We start from the raw sequence: 24,539 nt of genomic DNA on the forward strand, positions 1-24,539 counted from the left end.
TCTGGTGGGAATGGGGAGGGATAGTAGGTTAGGGATGGTGGATGGTAAAGTGCTGCTTGTGGCAGCATATGGCTACAAGATGGGGAGTGATAGGGCAGCTAGGTGCTCTCGGGAGGTTAGATGAAGGATGGAGAGGATGGGATGGAAGCAGAGGAAAAGGAGAGAAGTAAAAAGACTGTGGATGCATTGGTGGAATAGAAGGCTGTTTAGTGCTGGATTGGGAACAGGGAAGGGGAGAGGTGGGTTGACAATGCCTAATGAAGTTAAGGCCAGTCAGGTTACAGGAACATAGGATATATTGTAGGGAGAGTTTCCCCATGCGCAGTTCGGAAAAGCTGGTTTTGGTGGGAAGGATTCAGATGGCACAGGCTGTGAAGCAGTCATTGAAATGAAAAATGTCGTGTTGGACAGCACGCTCAGCAACTGAGTGGTCCAGCTGTTTCTTGGTCACAGTTTGTTGTTGGCCATTAAAATGATCAGAAAGCTGCTTGGTTGTCATGCCCAGCTTAACTTGTAGATCACATGACTGGTTTTACAAGTAGCCCTGCCTTTGATGGGATAGGCAATGCTTGTGACTGAACTGGAGTAGGTGGTGGTGGGAAGATGTGTGAGACAGGTCTTGCATCTAAGTATATTACAGGGATATGAGCTATGAGGCAAGGGGTTGGGAGAAGGGGTTGTACAGGGATGGACAAGGGAGGTTTGGTGGGTGGCAGAATACCATTGTGGGAAGGGTGGGAAGGATAGTGGGTAGGACATTCCTTATTTCAGAGCATGACAAGAGGTAGTCAAAACCCTGGCAGAGAATATGATTCAGTTGCTTCAGTCCTGGGTGGTACCAGGTACAAGGAGAATGCTCTTCTGTGGCTGGACAGTGGGACTTTGGGAGGTAGTGGGAGACTGGAGTGATAAGGCAAGTGAAATTTTCTTTTCGTACTAGGTTGGGAGGATAATTACAGTTTGCAAAGGCCTCAGTGAGACCCTCAGCATATTTCGAGAGGGACTGCTCATCACTACAAATGCGATGGCCATGGGTGGCTAGGCCGTATGGAAGGGACTTCTTGGAATGAAATGGGTCACAGCTGTTGGAAGTGGAGGTATTGCTGGTGGTTAGTAGGTTTGATATGGACAGGAGTACTGATCAAGCCATCTTTGAGGCAGATGTCAACAGCAAGGAATGTGGCTTTGTGGGTTGAGGAGGACCAGATGAAGTGAATGGGGGAGAAGGTGTTGAGGTTCTGGAGGAATGTTGATAGGGTGTCCTCACCCTTGAGCTGGAGGGTCATGAAAATGTGCTCAACGAGTCTGAATCTGATGAGGGTTTGGGGATTCTGGATGGTTATAAAGGATTTCTCTAGATGGCCAATTAACAGGTTGGCATAGGATGGTGTCATGTGGGTGCCCATAGCCATACCCCAGATTTGTTTGTAGGTGATGTCTTCAAATGATAAATAATTATGGGTGAGAATATAGTTGGTCATGCCGACTGGGAAGGAGGTTGTAAGCTGGAATCCATCAGGTGCTGGGAAAGGTAGTGTCCAGTAGTGGCAAGGCTATGGGGATTAGGGATGTTAGTGTAAAGGAAGGTGGTGTTAATATGATGAGCAGGGCCCATGTTATAAAGGAACAGGAACTGTGGACTGTCAGTGGAAGAAATGGTTGGTATCTCTTCTATAGGAGGGTAGAGTTGCGGGTAATAGGCTGAAGGTGTTGGTCTGTGAGAGGAGAGATACTTTTAGTGGGGGCCAGTAACTGGCTACAATGGGATACTCTGGACTTCAGGAAGCAAATGGAAGGCAGGAGTATGGGGAGTGGTAGGGCTGAGGAAAGAGATTGACTGTAGGGAGAGGTTCTGGGCTGTGCCTAAGAATCTGAGGAGAGACTGGAGATCCTGCTGGATTTTTGGAATGGGGTCACTGTGGCAGGGTTTTTAGGTAGATGAATTTGGTAGCTGCAGAGTCCTTCTGCCAGGTAATCTTTGCTGTTCACAAACAACAGTGGTGGAGCCTTTGTCAGCAGGTAGGATTATAAGGTTGGGATCAGTTATAAGGTGGTGGATTGCACTTATTTCTGTGGATGTAAGGGTAGTTTTCTTCTTGAGGGTTTTGGGGAATGGTAGTGACACAAGATTTTAGGTTAAGAATTTCTGGAAAGTTAACAGAGGGTTATTTGGGATCAGTGGTGGTGGATCGTGGTTGGATGGAGGAGTGAACAGAGTCAGGCAGGGTTCAACATTGATCTTTGGTTGGATCTGATTGGTGGGGTTGGTGGTGAAAAAGTGTTTCCAATGTAGGGACCGGGAGAAGGAGAGAAAGTCTTTAGCAAGTCGTGCCTTACTGAATTTTGGAGCGGAGTGAAAGGTGAGGACTGATATTTTTGTGGGGCTAAAGCTTTTGGTAGAAAGGTTCATGACTGTGTTTTGGGTCTCTTTAGGTTCTGGATTCTCTGTGGTGATGGTCGGGAGTTTTTGAGGATGGAGTAAATGTTGTAGGTCAGCAAGGCAGGGTCTGTCAACAGTGAGGGGATGTGGAGGTTGTCTGGGCATTGCTGTAGAGGTGGTGGATAGTGGTAGTCCAAGGCAGGAGTAAGAAGTGAATAGGGTGGAGAGTCTTTTGAGGTGGCACTATGCATGCTGTTCTAGTTCCTGGAGGGCAAGAATTTCAGTGTGTGAAATGGGATCCAGAAATTTGGGATTGCATTGCAGGAGGAGAATTTACAAATGGAGAGAAGGTACTGCAAGGAGGTTCTATGCCTAATTGACATGGTTTTGCAGGACTATGTTGGTGAGGGTTAAGGACTCATCAAAACTGAAGAGATGGAGGTAATTGTGGAAGGAGGGGTTGCAGCTGGAAATACTTAATTTGATGTTAATGCTCTTCAGGGGGATTCCATGAGCCAAGCAACAATGCGGCAACAGTATTTGGGACTGAGTTCTGGCTAGAAGTAAGGAAACTTTGTTTGACAGTTTTTTTGTTCTGCCTATCTGTGACTCAGCATCTCCTCTACATGGTGAGTAGCAACTATCCTTTTCATAATACTGTCAACTTCATATTATGGGTGTAAATCAGCAAAAAGCATTACTCACAAAAGGTAATTTCATTTACATAATAGAATTGATGATTATTCAACAATTTATTCTGTCAATGCAATAAATGTGTTACACTTCTAGTGAAGAAAAATAACATAGTTTATCTTTACTTATCATACAATAATTTTCCCAAGTTTTGAATGTAAAATAGCAAGATATAGTACAATAGTACAATAACACATGTGGTTATATATTTGTGAGGAGGCAACTTTTGAAGGGTGTATAGATTAATTGCAGTGAAGCATTATTTTAATAGGATTCCCTTCTTTTGATATAGCAGTCTGGATTGCCTTCTCTGTGTCCTTTAAATGGAAGTTATGTGTAATTAAATTCTTGAGATCCACTTTTTGTGAGGCAATCAGTGACAGTGATGCAGGATAGCTGAAAAATTGCATACAAGAACTTATTAGTAAGGAGCTTATTTCACTAACTTAATTGAATTTAGTGAGTGTAATGACAGTCAGTGACATGATAAATCCACCATCAGCAATAAACATGACAAAGGAAGGAAAGCCGGCCGAAGTGGCCGTGCGGTTAAAGGCGCTGCAGTCTGGAACCGCAAGACCGCTACGGTCGCAGGTTCGAATCCTGCCTCGGGCATGGATGTTTGTGATGTCCTTAGGTTAGTTAGGTTTAACTAGTTCTAAGTTCTAGGGGACTAATGACCTCAGCAGTTGAGTCCCATAGTGCTCAGAGCCAAAGGAAGGAAAAAAATTCCTCACTATGATCAGCACTACACAGAGATCATGCTAATGTCAACAAAGTTGGCTTTTGTTATGTTGGTACATTTTGCACAAAAATGTAACTTAAGCCACGACTTCACTGACAATTTATAGAGCTTTCTAAAGCAGTTGTATTGTGTGTGTGTGTGTGTGTGAGGGGGGGGGGAGGGGGGGGTGTAACACCAAGACATACAAAATTATTTGTTTCAATGTTGTATCATCAGTGTATCGTCATTTTTGACAGATAAATATACTTAGCTGGCTGAATTCAAAGAAGGCCATATGTTTTTCTGGAACCTCGATGTGAAGGCATTGTGGAACTGTATGCAGATGTGTTCCACAGTTCTACAACAACTTGCCATTGTCAGCATAAGCTTATAATTATGTGCATTTGCCTGATGACACTTCTTGAAAGTGGGAATCGTGCATTTCTTTCTAATTCATTGGTACCCATTATGAATCCAGTAACTGGGAATGAGCTGATGCTCTACTGTAAATTGATGTATTTTTAATTCTTGGGCAATTTTAGTTAATATTTATCATACAAGCACTCATCGCAACATCCACCATTTCAACATTTGTGCAATGATTGAAAGGATGAACTGTTTTATAAATCATCCATAATTCTGGAAAACCAAATTTAATGTTGTGGCCTTTTGTCTGTCACATTCTCCCTTTGCACCAATATGGTCACAGAGCAGCTGAATAGATCAGTAGCTGTAAAACTGTGGCCCATGGTCCTTGGGCATGTTTTATAATCATATGCATCTAGAAACTACAGCCAAATCCTAAAAGTCAGCTAAAGTTAAGAGCCTCTTAGGAGACGATAATATTTTAAGATATGCTTAATTTTAATTGATATTGGTGAATTTGTCCATGAAGCAAGTATATCTGGCCATTTACCTCAGGGGCATAGGGCTAAGTAGCATGGTCCTTGTGGATTAAAAGATGTGAGTGGGGAATGTTTGATTGTTTGTCTTCCAGTACTGACAACTCATGGGTGTGTGTGATTTGTACCAATCAGCAGCTATGGTATACATTTGAAGCAGAAGTAACGGATTCACAAATGAATGATCATCTTCAAACATGGTACATATTTGTAACAAGGAATACGTAATTAAATTAAGGCTGTTGTAATACAGTGCAGTGGGTAGAAGAAAAAGGACATTCAAAACATTTGGTTCATGTCTCATATTGCATTTAATTATAAGTGCAATGACTGTTATTAATAAATTAATCATCCACCCACACAGACAACTTAACAGCACTTTGTCAGGCATTGTAGTGTCACAACTACGGCATCACTGAGGGTGGTAGCAATCTGAAACAGAGCACAGTTGACACAAAGCATTCCGAATGGTGGTGACTTCATGATCAGTACTTGGGGGGGGGGGGGGCTTGTTTGAATTCAGCCAGCTAAGTATATTTATCTGTCAAAAATGACGATGCATTGATGATACAACATTGAAACAAATAATTTTGTATGTCTTGGTGTTACAGCCCCCCCCCCCACACACACACAATACAACTGCTTTAGAAAGCTCTATAAATTGTCAGTGAAGTCGTGGCTTAAGTTACATTTTTGTGCAAACTGGAGCCAACATATAATACCCTTACTACAGCTAGTCTGTTGCAGCTCATAACACACTAATTTAGTAGGTTATCAGTTAATAATAAGATTGATACATACACAATCCAAGGTGCCAACCCGCAACATCAATATTGCACCTTGAGCAGAAAAGTTTGATGACAACTAGAATAGATGACTCCAGATCACTTTCTTACTTTATGTAAAACCAACCCTACTTAGCAATTTTGGTCAGATTTTTTGGCAAAGTTTTAATTTTAGATTAACTGAATTCTTCTCACATTGCTGTTGGTTGTGCCCATTTTGGTTGTGTTCAGCATCTGTTTGTCAAATCAGCAAGTCTTACACTTTGCTTAGATCTGTGATGAAAATGTCTTTATTTTCATGGCAACATTCTAACACAGTTGTTGAAGCATGGTGGGTTTTCCATTCCTGACAACAGTGCTTGGCACATATGTGTCTGATGCATATTGCACAATGCTTTTAAATTTTACTCGTGGCTTCATACCAAGAGCTGAAAGTTTGACGTGGACTACTCAGAGACTTTGCAGCTTGCTTCCTGTCTCTCTCTTCCCAAACAAAAATATTTGTTTACCTTTCTTAATATTCCTTTTAAGACTTCTGGTGTTGTCATTGACAATAGCACAGCCTTATGGTCACTGATTGACTCTGCTATGTTAATTGATTAAAAAACTTTGGGTCTGTTAATTTACCCTCTTGTAATAGTTCTCTGGTTAACTACTTGAAATAATTTTAAGAAATTTGTTGAGAACAATCTCATATGTAACCCTCCCTGTCCTTGGGCAGTCAGAACCTGTAGTAACCCCACTAGATTCTATTGAGTTCTTTATAGCAATAAAAATGCTGTCACTGTTGGTGTCTAACATGTTGTTGCGGAGTAGTGAAAGGTGGGATAAAGTGGCCACTCAAGGGAAATTGAATTTTCACTAAACCATGATTGTTGATAGAAGCCTGCCCATTATGTATTTTGGACATACATATTATATGGTATCACACTAGAGGTCTTAAAGCGAAAAATAAAATAGTATGAATATAATAGAGGGAAACATTCCACGTGGGAAAAATATATCTAAAAACAAAGATGATGTAACTTACCAAACGAAAGCATTGGTATGTTGATAGAGACACTAACAAACACAAACACACACACAAAATTCAAGCTTTCGCATCCCACGGTTGCTTCATCACGAAAGAGGGAAGGAGAGGGAAAGATGAAAGGATGTGGGTTTTAAGGGAGAGGGTAGGGAATCATTCCAATCCCGGGAGCAGAAAGACTTACCTTAGGGGGAAAAAGGGACAGGTATACACTTATCCACCCCCACATATACAGACATAAGCAGACGTGTAAAGGCAAAGAGTTTGGGCAGAGATGTCAGTCGAGGCGAAAGTACAGAGGCAAACGTCCCAGCATTTTTTTGTCTCTAATCTTGCCACAGGTTTACAGAGTGTGCTTTCCTTTCTGTGAAAGAATCTATACCTAATCAAAGTGTGTCAAACATTTTACTACTTAAAAAATCAATATATCATTGTCTGTTACTGGAAAGCTGTTACTAAAAACAGTACCCAAGACTGGGGTGGTTTGCCGGCCGGAGTGGCCAAGCGGTTCTAGGCGCTACAGTCTGGAATTGCGCGATCGCTACAGTCGCAGGTTCGAATCGTGCCTCGGGTATGGATGTGTGTGATGTCCTTAGGTTAGTTAGGTTTAAATAGTTCTAAGTTCTAGGGGACTGATGACCTCAGATGTTAAGTCCCATAGTGCTCAGAGCAATTTTTGAACTGGCATGGTTTCTCTATTTGATTACGTCTATTTTGTCACTGTCTGCTAAGTAAAATGAAATAGGCCTCTCTAATATTGCAGCAATTGTAACATATGCCAAATAAGCAAAAGTGTTTTGCCACAAATGGTCATTTTTATGTACTTCATTCACATAAACAACACGACAGAACATAATTCATGGAATACTAATATCAAATGTCTTTTAGGCCTACTACAAGCAAAATGTTTAATGTTAGGAAATAGTTTCACAAGTCATTCATATGCTCCAGCTTCTCAAGCATGAGATCAAAAGGTAGTAGCATGAAATTTTTATATATATCTTTAATTGTCATATTCTTTTGTATGATTTGTGTGATGTCACCATTTCTTCTCCTTCTTAGTTCTAACAAACAATCTTGCCATCACTAATTATTTAAATATTCCTGCCATTGTCAAAACTCATGCCCGGTTAACTTCACTAATCCTGCCAGAGTCACAGGGTCAGTTATCCGCATTTATTCTCTGGTTAGGTGTTATTACATGTTCGTACAATGGGTTTTCCACCCTATTTCAAGAATAGAACTTAAAGTGGTTGCTAACAGCGGAGTGTACAACTGGTGGTGTAGCAATCGGGCAAAAATTTTCTGTCAAAATTTCATTTTCTGGGATACATCAAGAAGATAATATGTAATCTTTCTTAACTGTTATTCCTGTAGTCATTTATTTCCAGTGTGGTAACCTGAATCTGTGGATTTTGCTAAAAATTATAACAACACTGATCATTCGCACACCCAGTCAACTATGTAAACAAACAGCGACTGGCATTTAGTCATTTAGGTTTATTCGGCTCAGCTCATATAGCCCGGCCCCTTTTGTCTGCAGGAAAGTTTTTATTTCTAGATGACATGGGCATTCCCCTGGCAGAGACATCATATATACTATGCATGCATTCAAAAATAAACTTACGATTCATTCAGAAGTCAACTTAGAATGTGTTCAAAAACCAACTGGGATGTGTTTCAAAATCATGTGAATAATTGATAGGCCAACATACACTGGATGCTTGGCACTTGGTGAACCAAGTTTGTTTTCTCCAAGAATATGTATTTGGCGCTCCCCTAAAATTGCCATCCGGGGCAAATACCCTGGTTTGCGGCCCCTCCCTTGGTCCAGGCTTGCTAATTTTTTTATATATCTTGTAGTCATCGTGATAATCTAGCATCTGAAACAATACCAAGTGACTGCAGCAGACTATTTTGAATCAGGTTTTTGTATTAGGCCAAATATAAAAGAACAAAATGGTTTTAAATAATATAATTTAACTAATTCAAAGTCATCTCAAAGGGATAGCTTTGTCTATAAATGGGTTTAGAAGTCAGTTTGAGGTGTAGTACGAGGGCTATCCACAAAGTACATTACGTTTTGGAATTAAAAATAAATAAAGTATTGGAAATTTTTTTAAATATATACAGATGAAAGCCACACTTAAATACTACTTTTCTACATAGTTGCCATTTAAATTAAGGCACTTATCTTAGCGATGGACGAGCTTGGAAATTCCTTCGTCGTAAAATTCGGCCGCCTGTGCCTTCAACCACGTGGTTACCTCTTCTTGAAGCTGTGCGTCGTCATCAAAACGCTGCATAGCCAACCACTTCTTCATTGCTGGGAATAAGTGAAAGTTGCTCGGTGCCAGGTCAGGACTGTACGGCGGATGAGGAAACAACTCCCACTTAAAAGATTCGAGAACTTCGCGAGTGGCATTTGCCGTGTGGGCCCAGGCGTTGTCGTGAATCAGCAAGATCTTTGAGCCCAACTTTCCCCTGCACTTGTTTTGTATTGCTCTTCTGAGGTTGTGCAGAGTTTGGCAATACCTTTGAGAGTTTCTTGTAGTGCCTCTTTCCAGGAAATCCACAAAAATCACACCTTTTCTGTCCCAAAAGACAGTCACCATCACCTTCCTTGCCGACATTGTCTGCATGCATTTCTTGGGTTTTGGGGGGAATGTGTGTGCCCCCACTGCATTGACTGCAATTTTATCTCGCAGTTCACATGCTTAACCCATGTTTTGTCACCAGTAATGATGCGATCGAGTAATGAGTTGCCATCTTTCTCGTAAGCGTCCAAAAACGTTAACGCTGCAGCCATTCGCTGATTTTTGTGAATCTCTGTCAAGATTTTTGGTATCCATCTTGCACAAAACTTGTGGTAACCAAGCTTTTCGGTAATGATTTTGTGCAACAAACTTCGTAAAATTTGTGGAAAACTCATAGAGAGTTCCATTATTGTGAAATTACGGTTTTCACGGACCGCGGCATCGACTTTTTCGACAAGTTCGGCAGTCATTATGCTGGGTCTTCCACTTCGCTCTTCATCGTGAACGTTAGCTCGTCCATTTTTAAATGTTATGACCCATTGACGTATCCCACCTTCAGTGATTATGTTGTCCCCATACACTTCACAAAGCTGCCAATAGATTTCTATCGGTGTACAGTTTTTTGCAGTCAGAAACCTTATTACAGCACGCACTTCACACTTCGCGGCATTTTCAATTAACGCTGACATTTCAAACTGTCACAGTAACTCAACGGAGTACAGCACGAACCTCTCACTAGCACGGCAGGATGCCGACTGGGCGGCGGAATGCTATAACACCAAGATGGCCGCGCTAGCCCCGCCCCTAACGGACAAAAACGAAAACGTAATGTACTTTGTGGATAGCCCTCGTATTATGCATGATGTATGCAAGTAACTAACTTTTATTAGAGTGAACACTTTTCCTGACAAGCAATGTGGCCACTTTTCCCAACCAGACACCATGTTAGCATTATTGGCTCAAAAAGATGAAACTGCAGACAGAAAGAAAAACAACAAGAGACAACATTTGAACACCTAAAGCATTGTTTTAACACTGGAACTGTAAAAAAGTATTACTCTAAGTGTATGTGATGTAATACAAATAATATAAATGATTTATCTTATGTCAGATGATTGAAAATCAGAAAAGGTTTTACTACAAAATAATGGAACAAATGTCTCTTAACTCAGTGACAGCAACTATGTTGTATATTAAAATTAATTTGACTACTTCTCAGAGTACAGTAACACTGTTCAGGGCCAACAATATGCAATGGACACTTTCCTATATATTCCAGTATGAGTTTAAGATTTTCCTGTTATTCACTTCTGGTCTGAGTCACCTTACTGTTCCTAGTATACAATTCTGTTCAGGGTGGGATGAAAGATATTAGTTGTTTTGATAATTTCAAATTATTCAGAGGACTATTAAATGAATCTCCGTTGGTAAGAAAGAGTTATGGGGCTTTTAAAGGTCATAAGGACGCGGGCATGAATGGAATTCAGAAATCTATTGTGGATGGATACAAAAAATTTCAAAATAGTTGTATAGATGGTTGCCAACTTATGCTTCCCTCAGATTACCAATTGTAATTTGCAGTCTTAATTCACTGCAAATTCTTTGAACAATAGACAATGAGTTACTCAAATTTGAAGTGTCATAATAGTCATGACGACAATGGAAAAATAACCAATTTGTCATTGGTCTATGATGTGAGGCTTACAGTTTCAGATAATTGGATATTTTTAACCAGTAGTTTGCTTCTAATCATTTGAGAACAGTTGCCAGTGAAAAAACATGCAAATACAAAAGACGTGATATTTTATTTTTTTATGCTTAAAGTAAGACGTCTTGAAAAGTATTTCAGCAACTTTTCTTCATTTACAATCAGTATGTTATTCAGTAGTGCAGCAGATGACTCAACTTTCACCTTTCTGCTTTCCTTGAATCAAACCTACAAGTGGACACAGTTCTTTGCACGGCATGGCAAAAAAGTTTGCCATAAAGAGTCCATGATAAAGAATTGTGGCTATGAGCCTCAACAATTGATAGTCTTCATCTACATCTATACTCTGCATACCACGGTGAAGTGCATGGCAGATGGTATGTCCCATTGTACCAGTTATTATGTTTTCTTCCTGTTCTATTCGCATATTGATCGTGAGAAGAATGATTGTTTGAATGACTCTGTGGATGCTGTAATTATTCTAATCTTATCCTCATGATCCTTTTGTGAGTGATATGTATGAGGTTGTAGTATTTTCCTAGAGTCATCAGTCAAAGCTGGTTCTTTAAACTTTGTTAACAGACTTTCTTGGGATAGTTTATGTCTACATTCAAGAGTCTGCCAGATAAATTCCTTCAGTATCTCTGTGACACTCTCCTATGGATCAGGCAAATGTATGACCATTTGTGGTGTCCTCCTCTGTATTTATTCAATGTCCCCTGTTAGTCCTATCTGGTAAGGATCCCACACATTTGAGCAATATTTTAGAAATGGTCACATGAGTGATTTGTAAGCAATCTCCTTTGTAGAGTGACTGAACCTCCCCAGTATTGTACCAATAAACTGAAGTCTACCACCTGCTTTATCCATGACTGAGCAAAGTGTTCCACACAGTTATTTGTATGTGTTGGCTACTTCCAACAGTGACTCATTGATATTACAGTCATAGGATACTATGTTTTCATCTTTTGTGAAGTGTGTAATTTTATATTTCTCAACATTTAAAGCAAGTTAACAATTTTTGCGCCACTTTGAAATCAATACTAGAAATAAGAATAATCTTAACAAGGATTTAAAATCACTTAGTCTTGTACATAAAGGTGTGCATTATTCAGGAACACACATTTTCAATAATTTGCCAGCAGCCATAAAAAGCTTAACAACCAATGAAATTCAGTTTAAGAGAAGCCTAAAGGATTTATTGGTGGCCAATTCCTTCTATTCCATTGAGATTAAAAAAATATGCTGTGACTTACCAAACGGGAAAGTGCTGGTAGATAGACACAATAAAAGACACACAAACACAGACACAAATATCAAGCTTTCGCAACCCACGGTTGCTTCATCAGGAAAGAGGGAAGGAGAGGGAAAGACGAAAGGATGTGGGTTTTATGGGAGAGGGTAAGGAGTCATTCCAATCCCGGGAGCGGAAAGACTTACCTTAGGGGGAAAATGGGACAGTTATACACTCGCACACACACACACATATCCATCCGCACATATACAGACGCAAGCAGACATATGTAAAGGCAAAGAGTTTTGGCAGAGATGTCAGTAGAGGCGGAAGTACAGAGGCAAAGATGTTGTTGAGTGACAAGTGATGTACGAGGGGCGGCAACTTGAAATTAGTGGAGGTTGAGGCCTGGTGGGTAACGGGAAGAGAGGATATATTGAAGGGCAAGTTCCCATCTCCGGAGTTCTGATAGGTTGGTGTTAGTGGGAAGTATCCAGATAACCCGGACGGTGTAACACTGTGCCAAGATGTGCTGGCCGTGCACCAAGGCATGTTTAGCCACAGGGTGATCCTCATTACCAACAAACACTGTCTGCCTGTGTCCGTTCATGCGAATGGACAGTTTGTTGCTGGTCATTCCCACATAGAAAGCTTCACAGTGTAGGCAGGTCAGTTGTTAAATCACGTGGGTGCTTTCACACGTGGCTCTGCCTTTGATCGTGTACACCTTCCGGGTTACAGGACTGGAGTAGGTGGTGGTGTGAGGGTGCATAGGACAGGTTTTACACCGGGGGCGGTTACAAGGGTAGGAGCCAGAGGGTAGGGAAGGTGGTTTGAGGATTTCATAGGGATGAACCAAGAGGTTACGAAGGTTAGGCGGATGGTGGAAAGACACTCTTGGTGGAGTGGGGAGGATTTCTTGAAGGATGGATCTCATTTCAGGGCAGGATTTGAGGAAGTTGTATCCCTGCTGGAGAGCCACATTCAGAGTCTGATCCAGTCCTGGAAAGTATCCTGTCACAAGTGGGGCACTTTTGGGGTTCTTCTGTGGGAGGTTCTGGGTTTGAGGGGATGAGGAAGTGGCTCTGGTTATTTGCTTCTGTACGAGGTTGGGAGGGTAGTTGCGAGATGCGAAAGCTGTTTTCAGGTTGTTGGTGTAATGGTTCAGGGATTCGGAACTGGAGTAGATTCATTTGCCATGAAGACCTAGGCTGTAGGGAAGGGACCGTTTGATATGGAATGGGTGGCAGCTGTCATAATGGAGGTACTGTTGCTTGTTGGTGGGTTTGATGTGGATGGATGTGTGAAGCTGACCATTGAACAGATGGAGGTCAATGTCAAGGAAAGTGGCATGGGATTTGGAGTAGGACCACGTGAATCTGATGGAGCCAAAGGAGTTGAGGTTGGAGAGGAAATTCTGGAGTTGTTCTTCACTGTGAGTCCAGATCATGAAGATGTCATCAATAAATCTGCACCAAACTTTGGGTTGGCAGGCCTGGGTAACCAAGAAGGCTTCCTCTAAGTGACCCATAAATAGGTTGGCACACGAGGGGGCCATCCTGGTACCCATGGCTGTTCCCTTTAATTGTTGGTATGTCTGGTCTTCAAAAGTGAAGAAGTTGTGAGTTAGGATGAAGCTGGCTAAGGTAATTAGGAAAGAGGTTTTAGGTAGGGTGGCAGGTGATCGGCGTGAAAGGAAGTGCTCCATCGCAGCGAGGCCCTGCCCATGCAGGATATTTGTGTATAGGGAAGTGGCATCAATGGTTACAAGGATGGTTTCTGGGGGTAACAGATTGGGTAAGGATTCCAGGCATTCGAGAAAGTGATTGGTGTCTTTGATGAAGGATGGGAGACTGCATGTAATGGGTTGAAGGTGACGATCTACATAGGCATGGATACGTTCTGTGGGGGCTTGGTAACCAGCTACAATGGGGCGGCCGGGATGTTTGGGTTTGTGAATTTTAGGAAGTAGGTAGAAGGTAGCTGTGTGGGGTGTTGGTGGGGTCAGGAGGTTGATGGAGTCAGGTGAAAGGTTTTGTAGGGAGCCTAAGGTTCTGAGGATTCCTTGAAGCTCTGCCTGGACATCAGGAATGGGAATACCTTGGCATACTTTGTATGTAGTGTTGTCTGAAAGCTGACGCAGTCCCTCAGCCACATACTCCCGACAATCAAGTACCACGGTTGTGGAACCCTTGTCAGCCGGAAGAATGACGATGGATCGGTCAGCTTTCAGATCACGGGTAGCCTGGGCTTCAGCTGTGGTGATGTTGGGCAGGTGAGGGCGCTGGATCGTTCAGTTTGGAACTGGTATAGGGACTGATGGAAAGGAGGGTTACAGCCAGAGATGGGAACTTTAAGTGTGAGGTCTTTGAGAGTAATACCAAATGTCAGACAAGCCTGAGTGAATAAAATATGGGAGTGTAATCTGGCTAGGGCAAAGGCATGTTTGCGGAGGGAATGTAAATAAAACTTAATGGGGTCATTGTGGGGATGTTGTGAGCGTGACATGATATTAGAAGGTGGGAAGTGTAACATGAGGCTAAAGTGAAAATAATCCAGGGATTCTAATGACTCCTTACCCTCTCCCTTGAAACCCACATCCTTTTGTCTTTCCCTCTCCTTCCCTCTTTCCTGATGAAGCAACTGTGGGTTGCGAAAGCTTGAAATTTGTGTGTGTGCTTGTGTGTTTTTTATTGTATCTATCTACCATTCTCGTTTGGTAAGTCACAGCATCTTTTTTAATGCATTAGTATTTGTAAAATGACTCTTTCATATAGTGTTCATTAAAAAATGACGATCATTCCACTTGGGACCTATAGAATGGTACATTAGCTTATTTGTTTTACTTGTAAATATTTGTCATGTATTGTTGTTTTTCTGACATGTTCTACATCCTGGAGGACCTCCTCACTATGGATCAATTGGAATGTAAGTAAAACTAATCTAATCTAATCTAATCATATCTGACTGATGATTTACGCAGCTACTTTCAGACATTATTTTATTATAGAGAACTGCATCATCTGCAGAAAGTCTGAAGTTACTATTAATATTGTCTGCAAGGTCATTAATACACAACATGAACAGCAAGGGTCCCATCACACTTCCCTGGGGGCACATCTGAAGCTGCTTCACATCCAATGATGACTCTCCATCCATGCTGCGTTCTCCCTTCCAAAAAGTCCTCAACCCAGTTACATATTTCACTTGGTACCCTGTATTGACATACTTTTGACAGTAAGTGTAGGTGTTTTACTGAGTAAAATGCTTTTAAGAAAATAAGAAATACTGCGTACTTGACTGGCTTGTTCAAAAGCTTTCAGTATATTTCATAAGGAAAGTGTGAGTTGGGTTTCACATGATCAAAGTTTTTGGAAGACATGCTGGCCATTCTGTTCAAGATACCTCATTATGTTTGAGCTAAGAATGTATTCTAAGATTCTACAAATGGGTAAACAAGTGACTCATATGTGTTTCTTGTTATTTTTTTTTATTTGTGCCGTGTCAGCCAGCCTCCAATACACATTAAATCACTCATATAATACGATTGGCCTACAATATTTAAATTGGTTGTAAATATATTACTTGGATCGTAATGTGCTCCCATCAACGCTATGAGGTGTAACTCCAAACGCCAGCTGAATATGAAACATGTAATATTCATGCCTCCAGAGAACTTTCCTGGCATGCGCTGCATACTTTGCATCAGTTATAATATGAAAGTGATGATATTCTCTTATGAAGTGCTGCTTTATAAACTTTATTTGTGGACCTCAAAGTCAAGTCGTCTGGTTGTAGATAGTTAATGTTACCCTTGCGAAGCTGGGCCAGGTTACTTATCTTTAATAAATGAGACTAATTGTGAGAACTTTCTTCACCAGTTCAGACATCTAAAGCAGCCACAGTGGAAGGTGCCATTTGTACTGATGTGAACTATGATTTGCAGCTAGCTGCATCCGGAACTTTCAATAACTGCCAGGGAATCTCTTTCACATCTTGGGCAAGACCTCTCAAAGAACATAGTGAGTGACACGACCTTCTTCCACAGTCAACTACTTCCCTCAGTGACTTGATTACTTGCGTAATGCACTGGGACTCACATCTGGAACCTTGCCATTTGGAGGTAGTGCCTGTGCTATGCATGCTCAACTCAACTTCCATTATGTAGGAGAGGCATTGGCAGAAATGAAACGGTGAGTGTGGTTGGTGAGTTATTCCTGGATAGTGTAATATCCATGCCTATATTTTATTCAAAATAATATTCACAACAGCACTCTATGTGGAATGTGACTGAACTTTGATCCTATTCTTGTAATACTAATAAAAATGACTTCATTGTTAATAAAATAATAGATAATTATTGTCAATGGCATAATTTAATATCTTGTAAAAAATTGTATCTCAGACAATACTCATGTAAAAAGATTATGAAAATCTTAATCTTTTGTTATATATGATTTTAGAAAACTCCTTCTTCTTCTTCTTCTTCTTCTTCTTCTTCTTCTTCTTGTTCTAACTATTGTACTCATAAGATCTGATTGATGTCTCATAACACAGAGGTCGGTAAAAAACTGTACTAAGATATTGTTATGTTGCTAACCGATATTTGAAAATATGGTTTATGTGTTACTGAATGAATCTTCTTCGTTTGGAGTTTAATTTCATTGTAATTCTTTTCCAATGTAAATGTTAAGTTTTCTGCCCAGCTACCAAAGAGTGCAGCCATTAGCATTATTGATCTACAGTGCAGTTTATTGGTAAATGGTGAATATTGTGTCTTTTAACATAGAGAAATATTTTCAAATGTTAACATGTATAGTGAAGGTGGGAAAATATTTAATATATGTTATTTATTATGACTTAAACACAGCCTGAAGCAGAATTGATAAGTGATTGTCTTATGTTAGCCGCCTTCTTAGTTTTAAATTGATTTTCTATGCAGACTTAAATGTTGTTGGTTATAATTGCAATCATATGTGTACTAGTGGCTGAGGACCCACTCCAAGGTAATAAATTCCAGTTAAACTTTGAATACATTGAACGTCTATAATGTAAAGTGCTTCGTAATGATATAAATGCTTATCTGCTGATGTATGTATTTCGTAACAACTTTTATGAAATAATTTGACAGGAAAATACATTAGTATGATGTAAGTGTGGTATTGTGTGACAAAACTGTTCATTTTATTGAAAGAAAAGTGTTGCCACATCGAGATAACAGTAGCATTAATTTTGATAAATGATCCGCAACTAGCAAAGAGTCTTTTAAATAATGGCACTGAAATTACTAAAAATCATTAATCTTGTTTAATTCAGATTACTTATCATACATTTAGCTTGTTTGCTGGTTATAAATGATCATTTTTGTGAATGAACTTAGTGACATTTACATTGCTTGAAGACAACATTGCTACATGTTCCCAGGTGGAGATTTCTTTAACAAAATAACGTTCATTAGCCAGGAAAAGCAGTGATTAAATAAAACCTCATGTTACATTAATAATAACTAACTAATTTTATTGTAATCTTTCTGAACTTGTACAACAACAACACATGCACAATTACACCACATGTCACAATAGTTTGGAAGGTAGAGTTTTGCCCATGGGTTGAGATTGCGGATTATAATCCTGATTTGGTACTCAGTATGTGAGATAGTTTCACAACGCTGCACACTCCTCTGTAGGGTGAAAGATTCATTCTGGAAACAATCCTGTAGGTGATCTAATCTGTTTCTTCATAAAATTCAATATACTTTCTTCCTGGAGTTCTAGGCCAGCAAGGTATACAGGAGAGCCTCTGTAATGTTTGAAGTGGAGGTAGGTACTGGCAGAGGTAAATTTGTGAGAATGGATTGTGATTTGAGCGTGGATACCTCAAGTGATAGGCTCATTGTCCATGAAAGGTAAGGCCCCAGATCTGAGTCCCAATCTGATACACAGTTTTAATTTGCGGGAAAGTATCAAAACAGCACCACTACTGCAAAGGGAAAGAGAACATACCCACCCTCAGTTCTCAGCTAGACTTGGCAAGAAAATCAGCCAGTGATCCTATAGAAGAGTCATCTTGTTGTATCTCAGATGTGCTGTCAACATTACCCAGCACCTCATGATTGTTGCTAAAGTATAATGGGATGATTTGTGAATGATACAAAGATTCAGCTTCCATGAAGAGATATGTGACCCTACCACTATCCACTGCTCACTCTTGGTGAGGATGAACAGGTCAGATCATGTGCATCAGAAGAAATGTTGACATTGGGTTTATTTTGCCCCAATGTCCTTGCAGCCCAGGGCAGCTTGCCAACTGTGGTCAATTCAGCTTCTTGTGTTTCAAAACAGCTACCAATTCCCCTTGTGTCCACACTTGATAAACACAGTCCAATTACATTTCCTACTATGCCTAACTATAGAATATCATGTGAAAATCTACTAATCAAAACTGTAAGAGACTGACTAAGAAACAGAATAGACTGATGGCTACTGCTCACTGGTCAGCGACTAGAGCTCTACTGAATACCTTCAGCAGTCACAAATTCTAAACTGAATCAGATGACAGTGGTATTTATGATAATGTGAAACTATACTTCAAAGGCAGTGGTGCTAAAGGTCATAAGATATGCAAGCAGCTTAAAAAGTTAATAACTGCTACTCAACACAGAAAAGTAAACAGTTACATTCCACTTCTACACTGAAGGATGTAAGGAAATGACTGAACTAAATTCTCTATATAACCTATATACTGCTACTGCTGATGGCTAGTGAATACAGATCAGCACCTATGTCTTTTGCTCTGTATATCTTAGTTAGGATTTTCTAAAATTTAACTCTGTCACCCTTTAAGAGATCCCTTTTGTAAGTTAAGAACTCCTGTGTTCCAAAATGTTGTTAGTCATGATCATCTATGATGCTGTCTATTAACAGCAATCACCTGGTAAGTAGGGATTTTCATATCTTTATTTGATGTAGATGCATAATTATCTATTTAATTCAAAAATTTTTGGTTATTCTAGCTGCATGTGTATATACTTAATTATCCATTTTTTATCTGTTACATATTACGAGCAGAAATGAATGATTTTTTATAGATTGAATTTATCTTTAACTAAATGTATATATTGTATTAATTGCAAAAACTGTAAAAGAGGTAGACTGGCTGGTCAGTTTTTATCTTCAGGAAGGTTGGGGATGACAGGTAGATCAGTGAGACAAGACTTCAGGATGAACTTTTGGGACTGAGTGACTTTTCTCATTCCTAGCCCTTCCAATCTATCGCTCTACGTCCCTCGCCCCAAACCCCCACTACTCCCCCTTCCCCCACATTCTTCAAGGTGTGTTTAGCAACTGTGCTGGACTGTCACTTACTGGACGTAAGTACTGCCAGCCATTGTATATCTTAATAAGTTTAAATGCTTATATTAATTACTATCAAAAACAATCAGATGATATTATTTATGTTAGAATCTCCATTTACTGGGATACTTACACATTGCAGAAACGAAAAACACCACGAACATCAACTTCACGGAATATACCTTTCCCAAGTTCAAGGGTCATTTCACGTCCAGCTAAGCCAACAACAACCAGTTTGCCTCCAGAACGAGTTGCCTGTGTATTAGAGCAATCATTATAATGCATGTTTAGTGTTTTATCACACTGATTTATATATCTATTGGAATGAAGTAATATGTAAATGTAGGCATTTATCTGTGATATTAATACATAAATTACTTCTCATGCAAAGTAGTGAAGTGATTGTTGGACATACCTGCAAACATAACTTAACAGTTTCTTCGAGCCCACAGCAATCGATGCTTATGTCAGGTGCTTCATTTAACATGGAATGTATCTTTTCAACCTGTTGTTCCACAATATCATTCTGTGAGACTTGAAGAGTGAAATCAGCTCCAAATGTTTTAGCTACTTGGAGACGATGAGCAATAATATCTGTAATTTTCATAAGACGATTCAGCTAGCTTAATTACATTGTATTTGTATGGGACAGTGACTCGCATATGCCATAGATTGTGTGTACACATATCAGTCAATAGAAGTCCATTCTTTAATTAAACATTGGTTTCAGTAATTTGTTGACTGACATGGAGATAGTGTTTTACATCAAATCGTTTTCAGTGATGGGGTTGGTTTCACATACCTGGGTACATTAATTCCCAAAAGCCAAAAAATTTGGTCATCAGAAAATCAACATGCCTTAAGAGAAATGCCATTGCACACAGACAAAATCAGGTGTGGATTGCCATAATGTGAGTGTGGATCATGACATGGATCTTTTTTGGTACTACCATCACTTCTGATGTCTATTGTTCCCAAATAATTTATCCATTTGTTGCTGTGCTGAATAAAAATGAGATCAATCATTCATTTTTCCAACAAGACAATCCTACTTCTCATACGGCAAACCAGTCCCTATGACTTTTAAATGAAATGTTTGGAGACAGAATAATTATGAAAGGTTTCTAGCCCCATGCTCAATGAGTCTCTCTCTGCCTGGCTACTTCCTTTGGGATGTGGCTAAAACATTTGTGGATCAAAATAACCAAAAAAACAGTAGGTGAACTGAAGACAGTGATAATTGATTATCTGCTTCCAGTTACATGTGAAACATTGGTAAAGGTGTTCACAAGCAAATGTAAACATGTTGAACTATGCCTTTGAGAAGGAGGAAAACATTTTCAGCCCTTACCTGTAATGTCATATTGATAAGTATGGTGCATATAATTGTAATTAATTTCTTCGTTTTAATGGTAATAATGTTGTAGCCCATCTACCAACAAAAATGCAGCTACTAGCAGTCAATCCTGGCCCCTAGCTTATACAGCAACATGAATGTGTAGCCTACCTTATGTGCAAGGCGAGACATACGGAGCTCATTGCTGCAGAGAGACTTTGCAGATGCGCTGTGCTGTGACCCATTTGACATGCTGAAGCTGAGTTCATTTTTTTCTGTTTTCAAACAGCTCTTAGGCAGTGGAAAGTTCACCATTCAAACCTACCTTATTGTTATAATGAAAGTGCTTTTTACTAAAAATGCATTTACCCAAAAAATCTTTAAATCTTTGTTTTCAAGAAAAGGGCTGTTACGGTAGTCCGCAGCATCCTGTATATGTGGACTTGTGTGTTTGTTTGCTACTGTCTAATTATCACTTGATTTATTTATTTCATGTCGTTAATGTGGTGGTTATTCACAAGTAACCTGTTTGATGATGCTATGTAAAGAAAAAAGAGAGACAGATAGAAAGAATACTGTGAGAGCAGTGATTTGCAATATATTTTTTACTTGATCAAATACTTTATATGTATGTGTGCATCTTAAGTGTGTATAGTTTATATCTCTATGTTTAACAATACTTTGTAAGCTTCTTGTGAATAATAACAATAATATAAAATTTATTATAATTTTTAAGTATGCCATACTTGGTTGGGTAGACTTCAAGATGCTTTAGCGAGAAAACTATATTTGATCTTACACTTGTTGGTATTTTTCTAACTTTGTTTCTGATTGATTGATATGTTTATTTATCTGTATAACAATACAAATTGTATGGATGTCATCAATTGTGTCTTATGAACTAAAACATACATGGGTTCTTACAATGTTTAAAAGTCAATTCTTACAATTTTTACAGGTCAGTTCCTATAATATTTATAATTATGCCATATGCTGTCACTTTATATAGGCCTATGTGGTATTTGTGTCTACTAAATAGCTATATACAGTTATTATAAATACTCATTTACCTTGTAACAACTTTTGCTTAATAAATTTGTTTTTAGCTTTTGGCTGAAGATCTGAAGTTCATTTACATCTTTTATTTCCTGTGGCAGTCTGTTGTGCAGTTTTAGGCCATTATATAACATACTGTTCTGTGTTTTGGACTTGTTTTACCTGTTTAAGTAGTGGCTGGATGTAGTTTGATGGTCATGTATTGAGATGTTTGTAGCATACAGATGAATATTTTTCCTTACACACATTACAGTCTGGAAAATGTATTCACATGGAACATGGAATAAAACAGTACATTGGGCCCTGTTGCTGCTATTTGTTATTACCCGTACAGATCTCTTCTGTACCGTGAGGGCAGACTGAATATTCCCATCACTTGTTCCCCAGAACATGATTCCGTAACTGAGAATTGAGTGTATTTATCCAAAATATGTCATTTTGAGGCACAAAATATTTCATACTGGTGCAAGTATTCATAGAGCCTAACATGCTGTGGATAAATCATAAATATTTACTTGAAAAACTGAGATATTAAAATAGCAATGACATCCCACCTGGAAACTAAGAAATTTGGCACCCCACAAGGTTCAGCAAAATGTTTGGTTTACATTAATGAAGGAAAATTAGGATTTAACATTCTGTCAACAATTAGATCATTAAGGGTAGACGTATGGCAAAATTTAAAAAAAACTGGATTTTTTTTATTGCGTAATTTAGTAGATTGGTTTTTTAAGGCTAGCATCGCAATGTTTCATAATCAAATTCTGGCTAGAAATATGTGTTAAAAAAGGTTGTTTGGGCACCTGCACCTGCCGCGCTTCCTGTTTCTATGCTGTGACCAGCACTTTCTCTACGCTAGAAATTTTTTGTGCATTAATTTTTTGTTCACACAATCAAAACGAACTGCAGATGATTCTAGAAAGTTGTGAGCAAGTTCACCTTTGCTTGTTCCTTTGTTTATGACATGGTTTTTTTGAATACTACATGCTACATATTTCAGCTTTTAGTTTTGCATATATCAACCTGTTTTTCTTGAAATGGGCCGTAACAGTGAATGCATATGCAAAAAAGTGAGGAAAGGTAGAATTTCATGTGTAAAATGTACAGGAAATTTAAATAACACTGTTAAAGATTCTGCTCCTAGTTGTGACAAACAATTTTTGACAAAGTCACTGAGTTCGTTGAAGAAGAAAATTAGTGAAGAAATTGTTGATGCTGTATATGGTGCCAAAAATGACTTTTTTCAGTGTATTTAGGTTAACTGACTTAGAAAGAAATACTTGCCCTTATGATTAATTTGCATGTGATAATTGTGGGTGAAACGGCCTCAGAGTGTATGATGACATTGACAGAACTGGTATTGTAGGGAACATATTTTGTGTAAAGTTTGTCAATATGATGTTCAGTTCAAGACTTCTGCTCTCAATGGGAAGATGTATGAGGTGAATGTAAGATTTATTAAGCCATGAGATGCTTAGGTGTTGGGAGAGAAGGCACAAATTTGTTTTGTGGCTTAATCAACATGCCTGTACCAGTGACTAGATTTGGTGATTACATCAGACCACTCTTCAGTGTTCTTGAAGATGAGTGCAAGGAGCACATGATAGCAGCTGTTGAGGAAGCTGTAGATATAAACAATGAAGGGGAAGGAGGACACTGTGTAGTGAAGACAGATCTGTGTGTCTCTTGTGATGGAACCTGGATGAAGAGGGGCCATATATGGTTATCATCTGTCATTAGTATGGATACAGGGAAAAATCTTAGACTCCCAAGTAATGAGCAAATATTGCTCTCAGTGTGACACAAGAAAGAACAATGATGGATGGCAGTGAAGAAGAGAAGTGGCAGCAAGAACACAAGAAAGTATACAGCAAGAACTACCAGTGGTCAAGTGGTCAGATGGAAGCAACTGGAATGAAACTAATATTCCAAAGGTCTGTTGAACAATATGGTGTTAGGTATGTAAAGTATCTAGGTGATGGAGATTTCAGTGCCTTTAAGACCATTTTAGAGAGCAATCCTTATGGCTCATAAACAAAAATTGAAAAACTGGAACATGTGGGGCATGTTCAAAAGCGAATGAGTGGTAGACTTCTCAGAGTGAAGAAAGGAATGAAAGGCAAGAAATTAGAAGATGAGAACCCACTGGGAGGTGATAACAGACTGACAAACAAGGAAATTCATACTTAATAAATATATTATGCAAAAGCTATCAGGGGTATCTTACATAGTGTGAAGACAACACAGCAAGTCGTGTGGGCAATATTCTTTCACAAACTTTCCACAGATGATAATTCTCAACATTTCCTCTGTGTCATATTGTGGTGTAAATATTTTCAGGCAGAGGCCAGTGGAAAGATATACACCCACAAACATGGTTTGCCACTTGCTATTCTAGTTGTTATAAAACCAACTTTCAGGTACCTAGCCAATCCTGAACTGATGAAAAAATGTGTACATGGGAAAACATGGAATACAAATGGGAGCTACAATCACCTTATTTGGATGTTTTGTCCAAAAACAGCATTTGTGTCCTCAATTGTTGTGAAGATAGCTGCATCTGATGCCTGTCTAGTATTCTATAGTGGAAATGTAGGTAGGATTAAGTGCCTGCAGAGGCTAAGCTTCCATCCAGGTGCATTCACACTGAAGATACTCAGAAGCATCAATGGAGCATGACTGTGCAAAGCCCAGGCAGCAGAAGAAAAAATGCAAAAGTTGGCTAGGCAAAGGGGGCAGGGCAAGATATTACTACAGGAAGATGAGAAAGAGAATAAAGATTATGGGTACAGACAGCATTAG

The 24,539-nt window shown here is 39.3% G+C and overlaps 1 protein-coding gene across 1 annotated transcript in view; it reads right to left on the reverse strand.

The window, feature by feature from the left end:
* Positions 1–3,188: 3,188 nt before the first annotated feature.
* Positions 3,189–24,539, reverse strand: part of LOC126199192 (sorbitol dehydrogenase-like) — a 127,316-nt gene continuing 105,965 nt past the window's right edge. Inside the window, exons 6-8 of the mRNA XM_049935974.1 lie at positions 19,761–19,939; positions 19,479–19,600; positions 3,189–3,469 (exon numbers count right to left, since the gene is read on the reverse strand). Of these exons, the coding sequence (XP_049791931.1) occupies positions 3,316–3,469; positions 19,479–19,600; positions 19,761–19,939 (455 nt within the window). The 3' untranslated portion in view covers positions 3,189–3,315. The remainder of the gene's footprint in view (positions 3,470–19,478; positions 19,601–19,760; positions 19,940–24,539) is intronic.

Source organism: Schistocerca nitens, chromosome 8, assembly GCF_023898315.1.
Source record: "Schistocerca nitens isolate TAMUIC-IGC-003100 chromosome 8, iqSchNite1.1, whole genome shotgun sequence".
Classification (NCBI taxonomy): Eukaryota; Metazoa; Arthropoda; class Insecta; order Orthoptera; family Acrididae; genus Schistocerca; species Schistocerca nitens.